This window comes from Aphis gossypii, unplaced genomic scaffold, assembly GCF_020184175.1.
Source record: "Aphis gossypii isolate Hap1 unplaced genomic scaffold, ASM2018417v2 Contig00083, whole genome shotgun sequence".
Lineage (NCBI taxonomy): Eukaryota > Metazoa > Arthropoda > Insecta > Hemiptera > Aphididae > Aphis > Aphis gossypii.
This window is the reverse complement of record NW_026083006.1, coordinates 54293-67686: the sequence shown is the minus strand read 5'-3', so window position 1 is coordinate 67686 and position 13394 is coordinate 54293. Positions and strand designations below refer to the sequence as shown.

At 26.8% G+C, this 13394-nt stretch overlaps 1 protein-coding gene across 1 annotated transcript; it reads right to left on the bottom strand.

Annotated features, from left to right (window-relative positions):
- Positions 1 to 7076: 7076 nt before the first annotated feature.
- Positions 7077 to 9679, bottom strand: LOC126553148 (uncharacterized). Its single transcript, XM_050208317.1, has 5 exons — positions 9568 to 9679; positions 9327 to 9477; positions 9184 to 9208; positions 7849 to 8759; positions 7077 to 7764 (listed from the first exon to the last, which is right to left on the bottom strand). Exons 1-5 carry the CDS (start codon positions 9677 to 9679, stop codon positions 7077 to 7079), a joined length of 1887 nt encoding a protein of 628 aa, XP_050064274.1.
- Positions 9680 to 13394: the final 3715 nt, after the last annotated feature.

Sequence of the window (13394 nt, the reverse complement as noted above, 5' to 3'; positions counted from 1 at the left end):
AATTAACTATATACAGATACACTGACTTTAACATTTGGTGAAAATTTTAAGTATTTTCAGTGATTAGTTTTTGAATTACAACCATAAAAAAAAATCGATTTGGCCTTGTATTGTAAAATCAATACATTCATCACTTCGTTCAGAATCTAAAACAAATAAAATTATAATTATTCCAATATTAACTGAATAATAAACAAGTAGGTATACATTTTAATAATATATTTAATTTTGAATAATATAACAAAACTGTAGATTGTATATTTAAAAAAAAAAAAACATAAAAATATATATACTTAAATATAAAGTAATTTATTAAAATTGTGCATTGTGGCACAATGTAACAACAATTGATGTATTGCCACACAATTGGATACAGAACAATTTATATTTAACATCTGAAATATTAATTAATTAATAATTATATAGATCATTTATATTTATTATATAAATGTCTACATTTATGGATGAAAATGGTTTTGCAATAAACTCTTTAAAATTTAAAAACTTTCTTACAAGTAAATGTATGTTCTGATTTAAATTGTTTTCAATAATTTTATGAACAACAACTAAAGAGTTATCATTCAATAACATATATTTATTTATTTTTTCAAAGAGTTTATCATTTTTACAATAAAATGGGGAGTATATTATACTATATAATATTATGCTCTATTTCATTGAACGTGGTGTACATTTTAGGAGTCTCATATTGATGGGATAACTCTAACTTTTGTTTTTCTAATAATCTGTTGTGAGTTTCTGTTGTGAAAATTTCAAGTATTTTTAGTGATTAGTTTTTGAATTACAACCATAAAAAAAAATCGATTTGGCCGAAAACTGGATTTGCGTAAAAATTCCCGTTTTTCCGTCATTTTTTTTTTTGTTTTTCTCGATTTTTTTGAAAAGTGTTGGAAAATGTTAACTTTTTACCTCTATAATGCACCAAGGATATTCACTTTTACATCGGAAACCACCCCCATTGTTTGAAATTGGAGCATTATTTCGACTAGTTATGCTGTACACACACAAAAAAAAAAAAAAAAACACACATCATTGTAAAATCAATACATTCATCACTTTGTTGTGTAAAACAAATAAAATTATAATTATTCCAATATTAACTGAATAATAAACAAGTTGGTATACATTTTAATAATATATTTAATTTTTATATTTAACGTATGCACCAATAAATAAGTACACTTTTTTAAATTTGCCTCCTCGGGGTTATAGGACCTGAAAATGTAGGTGAATTATGTTAATTAGTAAACAAGTATTAAAAAGTCCAAGACAAATGTGTCAAAAATTGTAACTCGCAATGTAGGTATACCAAAAAAGTACTCGCCGAAAAGAGTACAACAGTGTTAATAATACATACCATACATTGTGCTATTTCAATTATTGCATTTAAATGTATAGGCATAGTAATGTTGCCTATAATCACATATTCACATCGGTTGGAGTTGGAAATTCATTGGTCAAAATATATTTTATTCCAACAAAACAATTTCAATGAAAAAAAAATAAAATAAATCACACGTGCAGGCTACGTTTAATATTCAATTCACAACCACTATAACTAATTAAAATTAATAAAGTAAACATACCTTGATGAAACGAAAGGTAACTCGTTTCATTGGGGGTCGAATGCAAACAGTTCCGTTATTGATAAATTAAACTAATCACTTTGTTATTTGATAATTGATTACACCATATTAACAAAATACAATAAAAAATAACAAGATATAACGTTCTATTTAACCAAAACCAGAAATTGAAACTCACTAAAAACTTGAAAATAATTATAATTATGTATCTGCCATATTGCAGGCATTTAATACCTATAACGAATAAGAATATAAAATGTCGGAGCCTCCTCGCGTAATCAGTGTCATCACATATTCACATCTCTCTATCATGTGTCGTCCACGTGGTTCCGAAGAGATAATATGGCACCAATTAATTAAACTATATTCACAGAGCATCGTAATAATTAATATAATATTATATAGTCGCACATTTATACCACAGTGCACAGACTATATAATATATAATATATAGTCTGTGTTTTTACCCAACATCACGATACTATAAACATACACATAATATACACCTATACACTTCTTATAGGTGTATTTCAAATATCTATGAAAATAATTTGAGCATAGTAACTGTCACTGAAATATCACGTATAATATAACAATATTTTCGAAAATTTTAAATGACATATTGGTACCACTGTATAGATCATAATGTTCAAACCACGGACTAATATTAATACTAATATATCATATAACTAATTTTATATTTATAGAGGACTGTTCATGACATGGTTGGAGGGTGTGGGGGGTTGACACGAAATGAAATTAATACACGGCTTATAATATTATAGGCGTGATGTAATACAACAGGCGGAGTTCGGGGGAATATTTTCTTTTTAGCATTACTAGCGCCGTCTTAGTGGATACTCTTGGAACTAATAATAATATAATCTAGTTCCATAAGTATCCACTAAAACAGCGATAGTAATGCTAAAAGAAACAATAAATCCACCCGAAGTCCGCCTTTCCACTCATGTCTTAAAGTGTCGAAGTGTCAACAATCATGCTTTGGTATACCAGGTATATCTAAAATATAATATAAGGTATTATGAATTATGATAACTACATGCAATGTTTTTAGAAAAATACCTAACCATGCCTTTTGCAAATGCGTCCTAATTGAAAAATAAAATATTTGTTTCAAATTAGAATGCATGGCAATATTTAAATAAAATATATCCTAGATTGACAAATCATCTCCGTTCAGAATCATTTTTCGTATTCAATGATACCTATCATTGCATTCAAATTTAACCTACCCTAGTCCGAGTTCCACCCCACCTCCTAATGTATAGCAGAGTGGTACCTACCCACTTACCGACTTTTTTTATTACCTAACATTTCGTAATCACAATATAATCATCTCGTATAATATATCGATGGTGACAAGGCAAAAGGGTCTAAGCGACATAATTCGTAGTTTTAAGGAGAGCCCAAAAACTTTTTTTGGTAATTTTATTTTATTTTTTTCTATTTTAACAATAACTTTTTTTAAAGTAAGAATATGACATTTTTTCATAGAATATTTTTTGTTTGTTTGTATGTCTTTAATATGTATTCATATTTTAAACTAGTTATAGACTACTACTTACCTGTATACAGTAATTTGAACAAGTTTTTTCAATAATTTTGGCGCTTATGCCCAAAATTTTTTTTTACACTCAATATATACGACGCTTATTCCCTATTATTTAACTTAATTTACATGATGATTTTAATGAATAATGCCGATTATATTATTATACTTATTAGTTATTAGTGATAACTATTTTCATTAAAGAATAATTAAAAAATATTATATCACATGTTCTTCAAAATAAGATATATTTACATAAATATTTTCAGTAAAAAAAATATATGAAACTATTAAAATATTAAAATATAATGATAAAAATAACGTAAAAAAATGTATCTTTCAATATACTTATTAAACAACATCATAAAAATTTCCTTTTTATTATATGACTTAATTCATCTAAGTTCAATGAAAAAAAAAGTATTTTGTTCTTAAATACTATTAAAATATGGTTAAAATAACAAAATAACATAAAACAACTTAATTTTTTTAATAAATAACATAAACAATATTACTGTTCCTTTGTAATCACTTAAGTAAAAATTGAGTAAATAAAATAAATAACTTAATCTGAGTCTTCTTCGTCAGTCTCTTGTAAAATATCACTTATATTTTGGTTTGATTTCATACATGAATATTCTTCGTGGAAGTTGTGGGGTATGATGCCATCAGTACATAACTTTAAAAGGTCACTTTGTTTTTCTTTGGTAATTTGAAAATTTTCCGCGTATAACTGTAATGGATTAATGCCTATATTTTTCTTCTTAACCTTTAAAGTCTTTGATTCTTCATCGGCACTGTAAGTGAAAAAAACTTTTACATTGTGATCTCCATTTAAAGGTTTGTTAAAAATAAATGACTTCACTTTGGTTATTTGAAGAAATTCGTTATCTGTGGTTTTTAAATTTAGGGAGAAGTATTGCTTAGCTAATGTTTTCCAATCATAAAACTCTGAATATTGAATATTTCGAACTTCGATTGGAGAAGGGTTTATTCGTGAATTTCTGATTAAAGTTGACCATTCACTAGGTGCCCACACTGTTTTATTTCTTGTAAAACGCTCTATTGTGGCGTGCACGGAATCCACCGGCATGTAGGTGTGACCAGGCAAAAGAAACGTTATTTTTTCTTTTTCGATGAATTTAAGCTTTGTGTTGTACAGCATTGCTATCATTGCCCGGTTTTTATTTTAGCCACAGCATGAATCACAATATAAGGCAACTGACTTATAAAGTTGCTTTTCATCCAAACTTAATAAATATTTGTAAATGCATGTAACAATGTCATTACATCCTCGACCTCCATCTGTTTCACCCCATAAGTATGCTATCGCGTTCTGAGTACCAGATTCATACACTGTTAAGTTAAACATGCTGTACTTACGACTATAGTTTAAATTCATATTTTGGCCTTGAGGCGTGTTTAGTACTTTTTGCAAATCGAAACTTATACAAATAAAATTTCCTTTTGCTTTAGACAAATTTTGGTCATACAAAAACATTTCCTTAACGGCATTCTTTTCCTCTTCGTGAATTGTTTTTAACTTCTGTTCCTCTTCAGTTAGTTCTCTTGCACTCGTAATGTTTTCATATTTCAAACAAAAACGACATTTATCTTTTTTCGGGGAATGAAAACCAATATTATATTTTGTATGAAAAATTTTTCGGAACATAGTCTTGCTTACAATTTCAATTTTTTTAGAAGTACAATAAGATGTATACATTTTATACAATCTACCGACGTTTTCTATGTCAGTTGGCAAGTACTTTCTACTTGAAGAAGCGCGACAGTAATGCGACTTTACTGCAGGTAATTTTTGAATAAATTCATCGATGGCTTTTAACGTATCTTCTGATTTTTTATTTGTTGGCACATGTTTTCCTCTGTTGTCCAGTTTTGACAATATTTGATCCGGCGATGCATTATTCACAGTATAGTACAAACATTTTTTGGAAATATTTAGAGTACTTAAAATGAACTGTAAACAGACTATTTTTCTCTCATTTTTATGTGTTAATGAATACTCTTTTGAAATATTCCTTCTACTGTTACCGTCAACACGTTTTCTTTTTATATCTATTGTTTTTACACACCGCAACAGATAATCCTTTTGCCTTACTGGATCACCTGAGCTCCAAAATTCAGTGAAGAGTTTTTCTCTATCTTCTTCACTAAATTTATTTTTACATTAGTTTTGACATTTTTTAATAGCGCATGGATTAACTTGAACTTTTTTACCTATTCCTTTGGCTTTTTCTTTTTTTTTAATTCACGAATATTAGTTTTCCGAGGTAATCTTAAAGCTTCAGTCCCAACTTCTAAGGCTTCTTCTACTTCAGAATTTATGTTAGATTCATGAATTATGCTAATAGAATCTATCATAGTATTATTTTCTAGCATTATGCGATCTGATACGACGTTGCTTATAGAAAAATCAGTTTCATTAGGTACGATTCGAGAACAACTGGGTTTATTAAAATCATCGAAAACGCTTGAACTAATAATTGATTTATTATTATTTGGAGGTAACCACTCTGTTGTCTCCCTACTTTCATCGGAAGTAGATTCACTGTCTACGAAAATTGGCCCTGATTTTTGTTTCATAATTTGTGTAAAAACATCATTACTGTCAGGAAAAGAAGGAGGAACTGGGGACAACGTTGCGTACTCCAAATTGCAAAAATTCGATGAAAATTCGTTTTGTACAACATGGTCTAATACAGGTGTTTTTAGTGCAGCCAGAAGTATTTTTCGACTTCGTGAATTCATTTTAAATGCTAAATAGAAAATAATATATCAGACTTAATTACAAATAAGTAGTGAAGAGGTATGTTGTATCAATAATACATTTTTATCTTTTGTAATGAAAATAACTGAAGTCGCTATAAACGTGTATAAAAAAAAAAAAAAGTATGATAAAAATATCGTTATTTTAAGTAGAAATAAACAATTTTGTAAAAATTCTAACTTAGAGTACCTAAATGTAAGACTAAGTAATTAATAAAATAATTATGAAAACGAGTTGAAATATTGATAGAAAATAGATCCTGAGTCGTCGGATAAAAGATAATTTTATTGGATTATGAAACCAAAATTATATTAGATGAACAAATAAGGGGTTATATTATTGTTCTAAATTTCTCTATTCCAAACATACCTAATAATTATATTATTAAATATTATTACTTAAATTTCTAACCTATCGTTGGTACATCATGTTTTTAACATTATTGTTGATGTAAGAACAAAACTAAATACTATAAAACTAATTGTTCGCAAACAAATATATTATTTTAATGCTATTTATTGATAATTATAAACATGTAAAACCTTCTTTTTAAAAAAATCAAATTTTTTAATAAATTGCAACTTCAACGTTAAAAAATAAATATTAAAAATAATTTTAATTCTCTACTCAGAGAAAGAATATATTCAATATTTAATTACGTGCCTCGTAGGATTTGACACACGATGCCCAAGAATCCGCGCGAAATCAGTCCCATAATTACGTCGGTCGACTACGTCATGTCGACGTCGCATCGGTCCTAGGGATGGGCTCTTTCCCGGGAAAGTAAAATCATGAACATGTCCGGGGAAAGTTTCCGGGAATATTCCCCATATCAGAAAAGTGTAGGAAAAGTGTTTTAATAAAATTATCTTTCTTATTGACTACTTATGAAGTTTTAAAATAGTAAAAACTCAAATTCTATATTAATATATATTTAAAAAATATTTTATTTATATGCTGTTTGTATAAGTATAAATTAAATAACTAGAAAAATAAAATAATCTACATGATATTATTTAACTTTTTATTAAACTGAATAATTTCACAAACTTAAATTATAATGTAATATAATTTATACCAAATATTTCAATACAGTATTTTTAAACTCTTTTTAATAATCTTGGTCACTATCGTGGTCAGTGCAACTAAATCCCAAACTTGTGTCAGTGTCATGGAGAGAAAATTGCTCAATTTCTGTTTCAGAGCTTTCAAAGTCCAAATCACTCTCTTCTTGAGTAAAATTCAAGTTGAAACTTTTTTCACGATGATGCGATGAATTTCCATGTTGAAGAATAAATGGGGTTGTTTCATTTTGTGTAAAATCTTCTATTTCCGAATCATTATCATCTTCGTCATTTTTATTTCGATCAAGTGTTTTCGAATTGTGTGAAATATACGTTAATTTCGCAGCACGCTCAGTTAACAAACGATTTCGTTTTTTAGAATGTATATTTGCAAAAGAACTAAACGATCTCTCAGTTGCAGCCGAAGAAACTGGTATTGATAATATTTTTTGAGCTAGCTTGGACAACCTTGAGTTAAAACTTTTCCACCATATTAAAGGTTCCAACTTAGAAACTGTTTTCCATAGAAAAGTTTTTGAGTATAATCCTTCTTTATTTTTATAATATATAATCTCAGTAAGACAATCTTCATCATTCAAATCATAACTGTTCATCCCAAAATTGTTAATAAATTCAGAAACATCAATATGTTCTTCATTAGTTAAGTCATTACCAAGTGTTTCTGGATTTAAAAGATGTGCTGTAATATGAACGGGTTTAACTATGTTTTTTAATCTGTTAGATATATTACCTAAAAGGGTTTTTTTATCGTTTAAATCTTCTAAATCTATCTCTTCAACAACTTCGATTAATCGTAACTTTAAATTTTTAACCGTTGGATAAACTTTATGAATAATGGGTTTGTCGCCTTCAAGAAGAGTAATTGCATTGACGATAGGTTCTATTAGTTGTATCATTGAATCAACATTTTTCCAAAAAGATTCCAGTAAAATAGTATAAATGTGATCCTTAAATAATATCGCTACATCTTCATCAATTGCTACCAATTTTAATACTTGTTTTAGTTTAAATAAATTTTTATAGCAAATCAAGTGACTCTGCCATCGAGTTTTCACTGGCAATTGAACAAATACATTTATATTTTTTTCCTTTGAAATTTTCCGAATTTTGTGTGAAAGTCTCTGGCTATATTTTATTGTTTTTATTATTGAGACGACTTTTGTATCAAATGTTTGTAATTGATCACATTTAAATATGTCTTTAACTAATAAATTTAAAGTGTGACAAACGCATGTTAACATTAACATATGTTCAAATTTATTTTGAACTATTTCAGCAGCCTTAACAATATTACTAGCATTGTCACTAATGAAAGCTACAAACTTTTTAGGATTATATTTATTTATTACTGTAATTATTTGGCTAGCTAAATACTCAGCAGTGTGCCTTTTCCCATCAGTATCAATAAAGTCCACGAAAAAAGGCTCTGGAGTAGTAATAACAAAATTTATAATCCCTTCTTGTCTTAAATTAGACCAACCATCACATTGGATACTCAAACATTTTGACTCGGCTATTTTATTTTCTACTTTAAATTTTTGTAATAAAAATTCCTTTTCTAACAAAGTTGTCGATAAAGTTTTTCGGTTTGGCAATTTGTAAGATGGTCGAATAGTATAGAATAATTGTTTCCAAGATTTATGTTCAACAATAGATAGTGGTATTCCGCTTGTAAAAATAGCTCTGGCTAATAGAGTATCAATTTTTTCCTAAAGAGATAATATTTTGTCTAGTATTAGAATTTACCAATTTTGAAGAAACTTGAAAAACAATTATAACTAGGTTTCGGGACTTGTTGTATTTGCATATTCTTTAATAATGACTGCAGAATAATCTAAGTAAGATACAAATTTATTTTAAGACATAACGGATTGAAACACAAAAATATTAATTGCATATTTTTGCATATTTTGCCGTTTTATAGGCAAAATGCATATTTGACCAATTTTGGCAATATAATTGTTATCTATAGCATATTTACGCAGTTTAACGTTTTATGTTAAGCAAATTTATTTTAAAGATCAACATTTTTTTGACTTTTAAGCATCTTTATTCTCGTAGATCTCATAATTTTAAAGATCCCGAAAATAACGAACATTACGTGTATTAAACAATATATATATATAACCTAACCTTACCTTGCAATAAGTCCCGAACCCTAATTATAACGTATATAACTTTAGTATATATTTATCTAATTATTTATTATAAATGCATAAACTTACCTTTTGTGCAAAATCAATTTTATCAATAAATTGAGAAATGTTCGATTTTACTTCGACTTTTTTTTTTCAATTTGTCGAATTATTGTTTGATCCGGAACATACATGGATAAATCTGCGGGCATTGAATCGTTTTGTGATTGTGACAATGGCGTACTTTCACGTACAAATGATAAACTTTGGGAAGTAGATGGTTGATAAAGATCTATACCAATTAAAATTAAACATTTTTCATTGTTATATTTAAATAGTTTTAAAGAATTAAAGTAAAAACTTAAAACCGAGCAAAAGTTACCTCTTTGAATAATATTTGTTTCTGCAGTTAATACCGGCACCTTTTTGTCACTTAATTCTTCTTTCACTTGAAGTGGTGTATTTTTACATGCTTTTATTAAGTGTATTTTCATTTTTGTTGCATTTTTTATTGTATATTTAAGATCACAAAATTTACAGTACCACGCAGTTTTGGACTTTTTGGTCAATTCATTAAAATATTTATTTACAAATTTAGATTTTTTTGTCATTTTAAAACAGTTAAAAACACCGTAATTATAATTTTAAGTTTTAAGTATATGTCACTAATTTTTATAGTAACGACACTGCACGACTGCATAAGACATTCGATAAACAACTAACAAGTCACAAGTAATAACAGCCAACAGGCACATTGTGATATTTTATATTATGAAACATATACTGAAATACCATATACGCTGGTTGTTGTGCGCGATAAGGTTGTATTTTCCCAGTTGATAACGATTTAATAACGAGATATTATTATTACACCAAAATATTGCATTCAGTCTTTCAAAATAAAACAATTTGATATACCACACATAAAAATAATAATTGTAATATTGAGGAAAGTTGGAAAAGTAATCTGAAAGAAAATTCCCGGGAAAATAACTTTTCCAGGAACTTTTACCGGGAACATTTCCAATGGAACATCACTATTCGGTCCCCGTTGTTTTTTTCTTGATAATATCAATAATAATAATAATAGTATAAAATAATAAATTTATAGCTATAGTAATAAATAATTAAATCATGATAATATAAAATCGTTGCATTGATTTCATTATAAATAAGAAAAATAAGTTTGTCTAAATAAAAAACTTTATAGATAATTATTATAATAATATATAAATAATAATTAAAGTACTAAAAATATATTAGTATTTATATTATAAAGTATATTATACTATACACTAATAGTCATCGTTATCGACATTTTTTTTCTGGAAAAAATAACCATTTACCTATATAACAATAAACGAAAATAAAATCTAATTATATATACCATTAAAAAGAAAACATTTTACTTAATCGAAAAAAAAATACAGTATTTCTGTGATAACCGGGTGAATTATAAATCCATAAAGATGCCTGATTATTTGTCGACTGTCAGTAGACCACGGCAAAAAAACTGTGCAAAAATAAAATAAAAAACTTGTTTGATTGGGATTTGGCCTGAGTAGACTGATATCTACCATTTGGCTATCTAAAGCTATTCCTTATATTTTACAACCACGCCATTTAAGGTCATCCATTGTACATGGTTGGGTAACACGTCCATAGTGACAAATTATATTATTTAATAAATTAATTATATTTAAGAAATTTAATTTAATTAGATACAATTTTAATGATGAGTTGCAATAAGATAAATAATTGTCTTATAAAGATTAAAACTTACCTAGCTGCTACAATAAAATGTTGTTTGTCCAATTTGGTTGAGATATTTTATTGTAATTCGATGTCGGTTGAACTAAAATCTTATCATTCCTATCAGAATAATGTTTAGAAATACTATAAATACGTACGAAAAATTTGGGTACGAGCACGACACTAATAAACGTCGCTTGTTCCCTAAAAAATTATGCTAATGTCGTTTGTTCCCTATTATTGTCGTTTAGACCCTTTTTTAGATAAGACATAATATAAAAGTGTTGCTTAGACCACAAACTTAAAATTCGAATTATTATCTAAATAATGGTCGCAGCTGTTTTTGCGCAAGCGCAATGAATGTAATATATATTTTTCCATCCAATAGAAAAGATCGTGTCGCTTAGACCCAAAATGTCGCTTAGACCCTTTTGCTTGTCACCATCGATATATATAAACTGTGGTAAAATAATCATTGTACACATTTTTAATTTTTCAATTTCCGACCTAAATAAGTGGTGAAATTTTCAAGTATCTACGACTTATAATTTTTGAAGTATAACAAGTATTTAAATTCGTTTGACTTGTTTGAGGATAAATCGTAATCGTTACGCGATTTCATAAAAATTTAAAACTCAAACGCTCAAAACATTTTTCCTATAATGACGCTTCAAATTTTCTTTATAGCTTTTTGAAGCAAAACTTATAGAAAACTAAGTGTTGAATTTTTTAACGTTAGATATAAATACAAACAATTTTATGAATTTTTAACTATAAAATAATTTGCAAATATTCATGATTTTGACGAATTTTTGTCAATAATTGAACTTCAAATGCTAATAAAAAAAAAATTGTGCCTATGTATTCTTATAATTTTTTATTTACTATAAGAATAACATATGTGGAACTTTGTATAAAATTTTCAAATGTTTTGATGGGCCAAAAAGATTTTATCGACACATAAAAAAACAATTTTCAGAAAAATTGAAAATTTCAGTTGTCTATAAATAGCTCAAAAAAGTCAAAATATTTTGAAATTAAATCACGTAAAGAAAATGCGAATCTTAATAACTGGTAAAATTTTCAAGTATCTACGACTTATACTTTTTGAATAATAACAAATATCAAAAATCGTTTGAGGCTAAACTGTTATTTAACGCGGTTTTGTAAAAATTTAAATTTCAAACACTAATTAAAATTTTTTGTCTGAATCCGGTAGAGTTTTTTTTACAGATATTTGAAGAAAAATGTATGGAGAACCTTGTACCAAATTTTCAAAACTTAGTTATAAAAGAAAAAAATTTTATGATTTTTCAACTTCAAAATTACTTGCAAATTTTCGCGTTTTAGACAGATTTCGTAAAAATTTGAACTAAAAACGCTTATAAAAAAAAATTGTGACTAACGATTTTTAATTTTTTTTAGCTACATTAAAAACAACTCATAAGGATCCTTGTATTAAATTTTTAAAACTTTTTGGTCATCCAAAAATTTTTAATCGACACTTTAAAAAAAAATTCTCAAAAAAATCGAAAATTTCAGTGGTCTATAAATAACTCAAAAAAAGTCAACATTTTTTGAAAATTTAACTATATACGGATACCACTGACATTAACATTTGGTGAAAATTTCAAGTATTTTCAGTGATTAGTTTTTGAATTACAACCATAAAAAAAAATCGATTTGGTCGAAAACTGGTTTTCATATTTACTTTTTACCTCTAAAATGCACCAAGGATATTCACTTTTACATCGGAAACCACCCCCATTGTTTGAAATTGGAGCATTATTTCGACTTGTTATGCTGTACACAGACACAAAAAAAAAAAAAAAAAACACACATCATTGTAAAATCAATACATTCATCACTTCGTTCAGAATCTAAAACAAATAAAATTATAATTATTCCAATATTAACTGAATAATAAACAAGTAGGTATACATTTTAATAATATATTTAATTTTGAATAATATAACAAAAACTGTAGATTGTATATTTTAAAAAAAAAACATAAAAATATATATACTTAAATATAAAGTAATTTATTAAAATTGTGCATTGTGGCACAATGTAACAACAATTGATGTATTGCCACACAATTGGATACAGAACAATTTATATTTAACATCTGAAATATTAATTAATTAATAATTATATAGATCATTTATATTTATTATATAAATGTCTACATTTATGGATGAAAATGGTTTTGCAATAAACTCTTTAAAATTTAAAAACTTTCTTACAAGTAAATGTATGTTCTGATTTAAATTGTTTTCAATAATTTTATGAACAACAACTAAAGAGTTATCATTCAATAACATATATTTATTTATTTTTTCAAAGAGTTTATCATTTTTACAATAAAATGGGGAGTATATTATACTATATAATATTATGCTCTATTTCATTGAACGTGATGTACATTTTAGGAGTCTCATATTGATGGGATAACTC

Excerpts from the sequence above, each read along its gene's own strand:
- LOC126553148 (XM_050208317.1), bottom strand. The coding sequence starts at position 9,679 with ATGAAAATACACTTAATAAAAGCATGTAAAAATACACCACTTCAAGTG. Across the intron at positions 9,478-9,567 it reads AACAAATATTATTCAAAGAG|ATCTTTATCAACCATCTACT; the intron begins GTAACTTTTGCT and ends TAATTGGTATAG. Across the intron at positions 9,209-9,326 it reads ATTGAAAAAAAAAAGTCGAA|GGTTCGGGACTTATTGCAAG; the intron begins GTAAAATCGAAC and ends CGTTATAATTAG.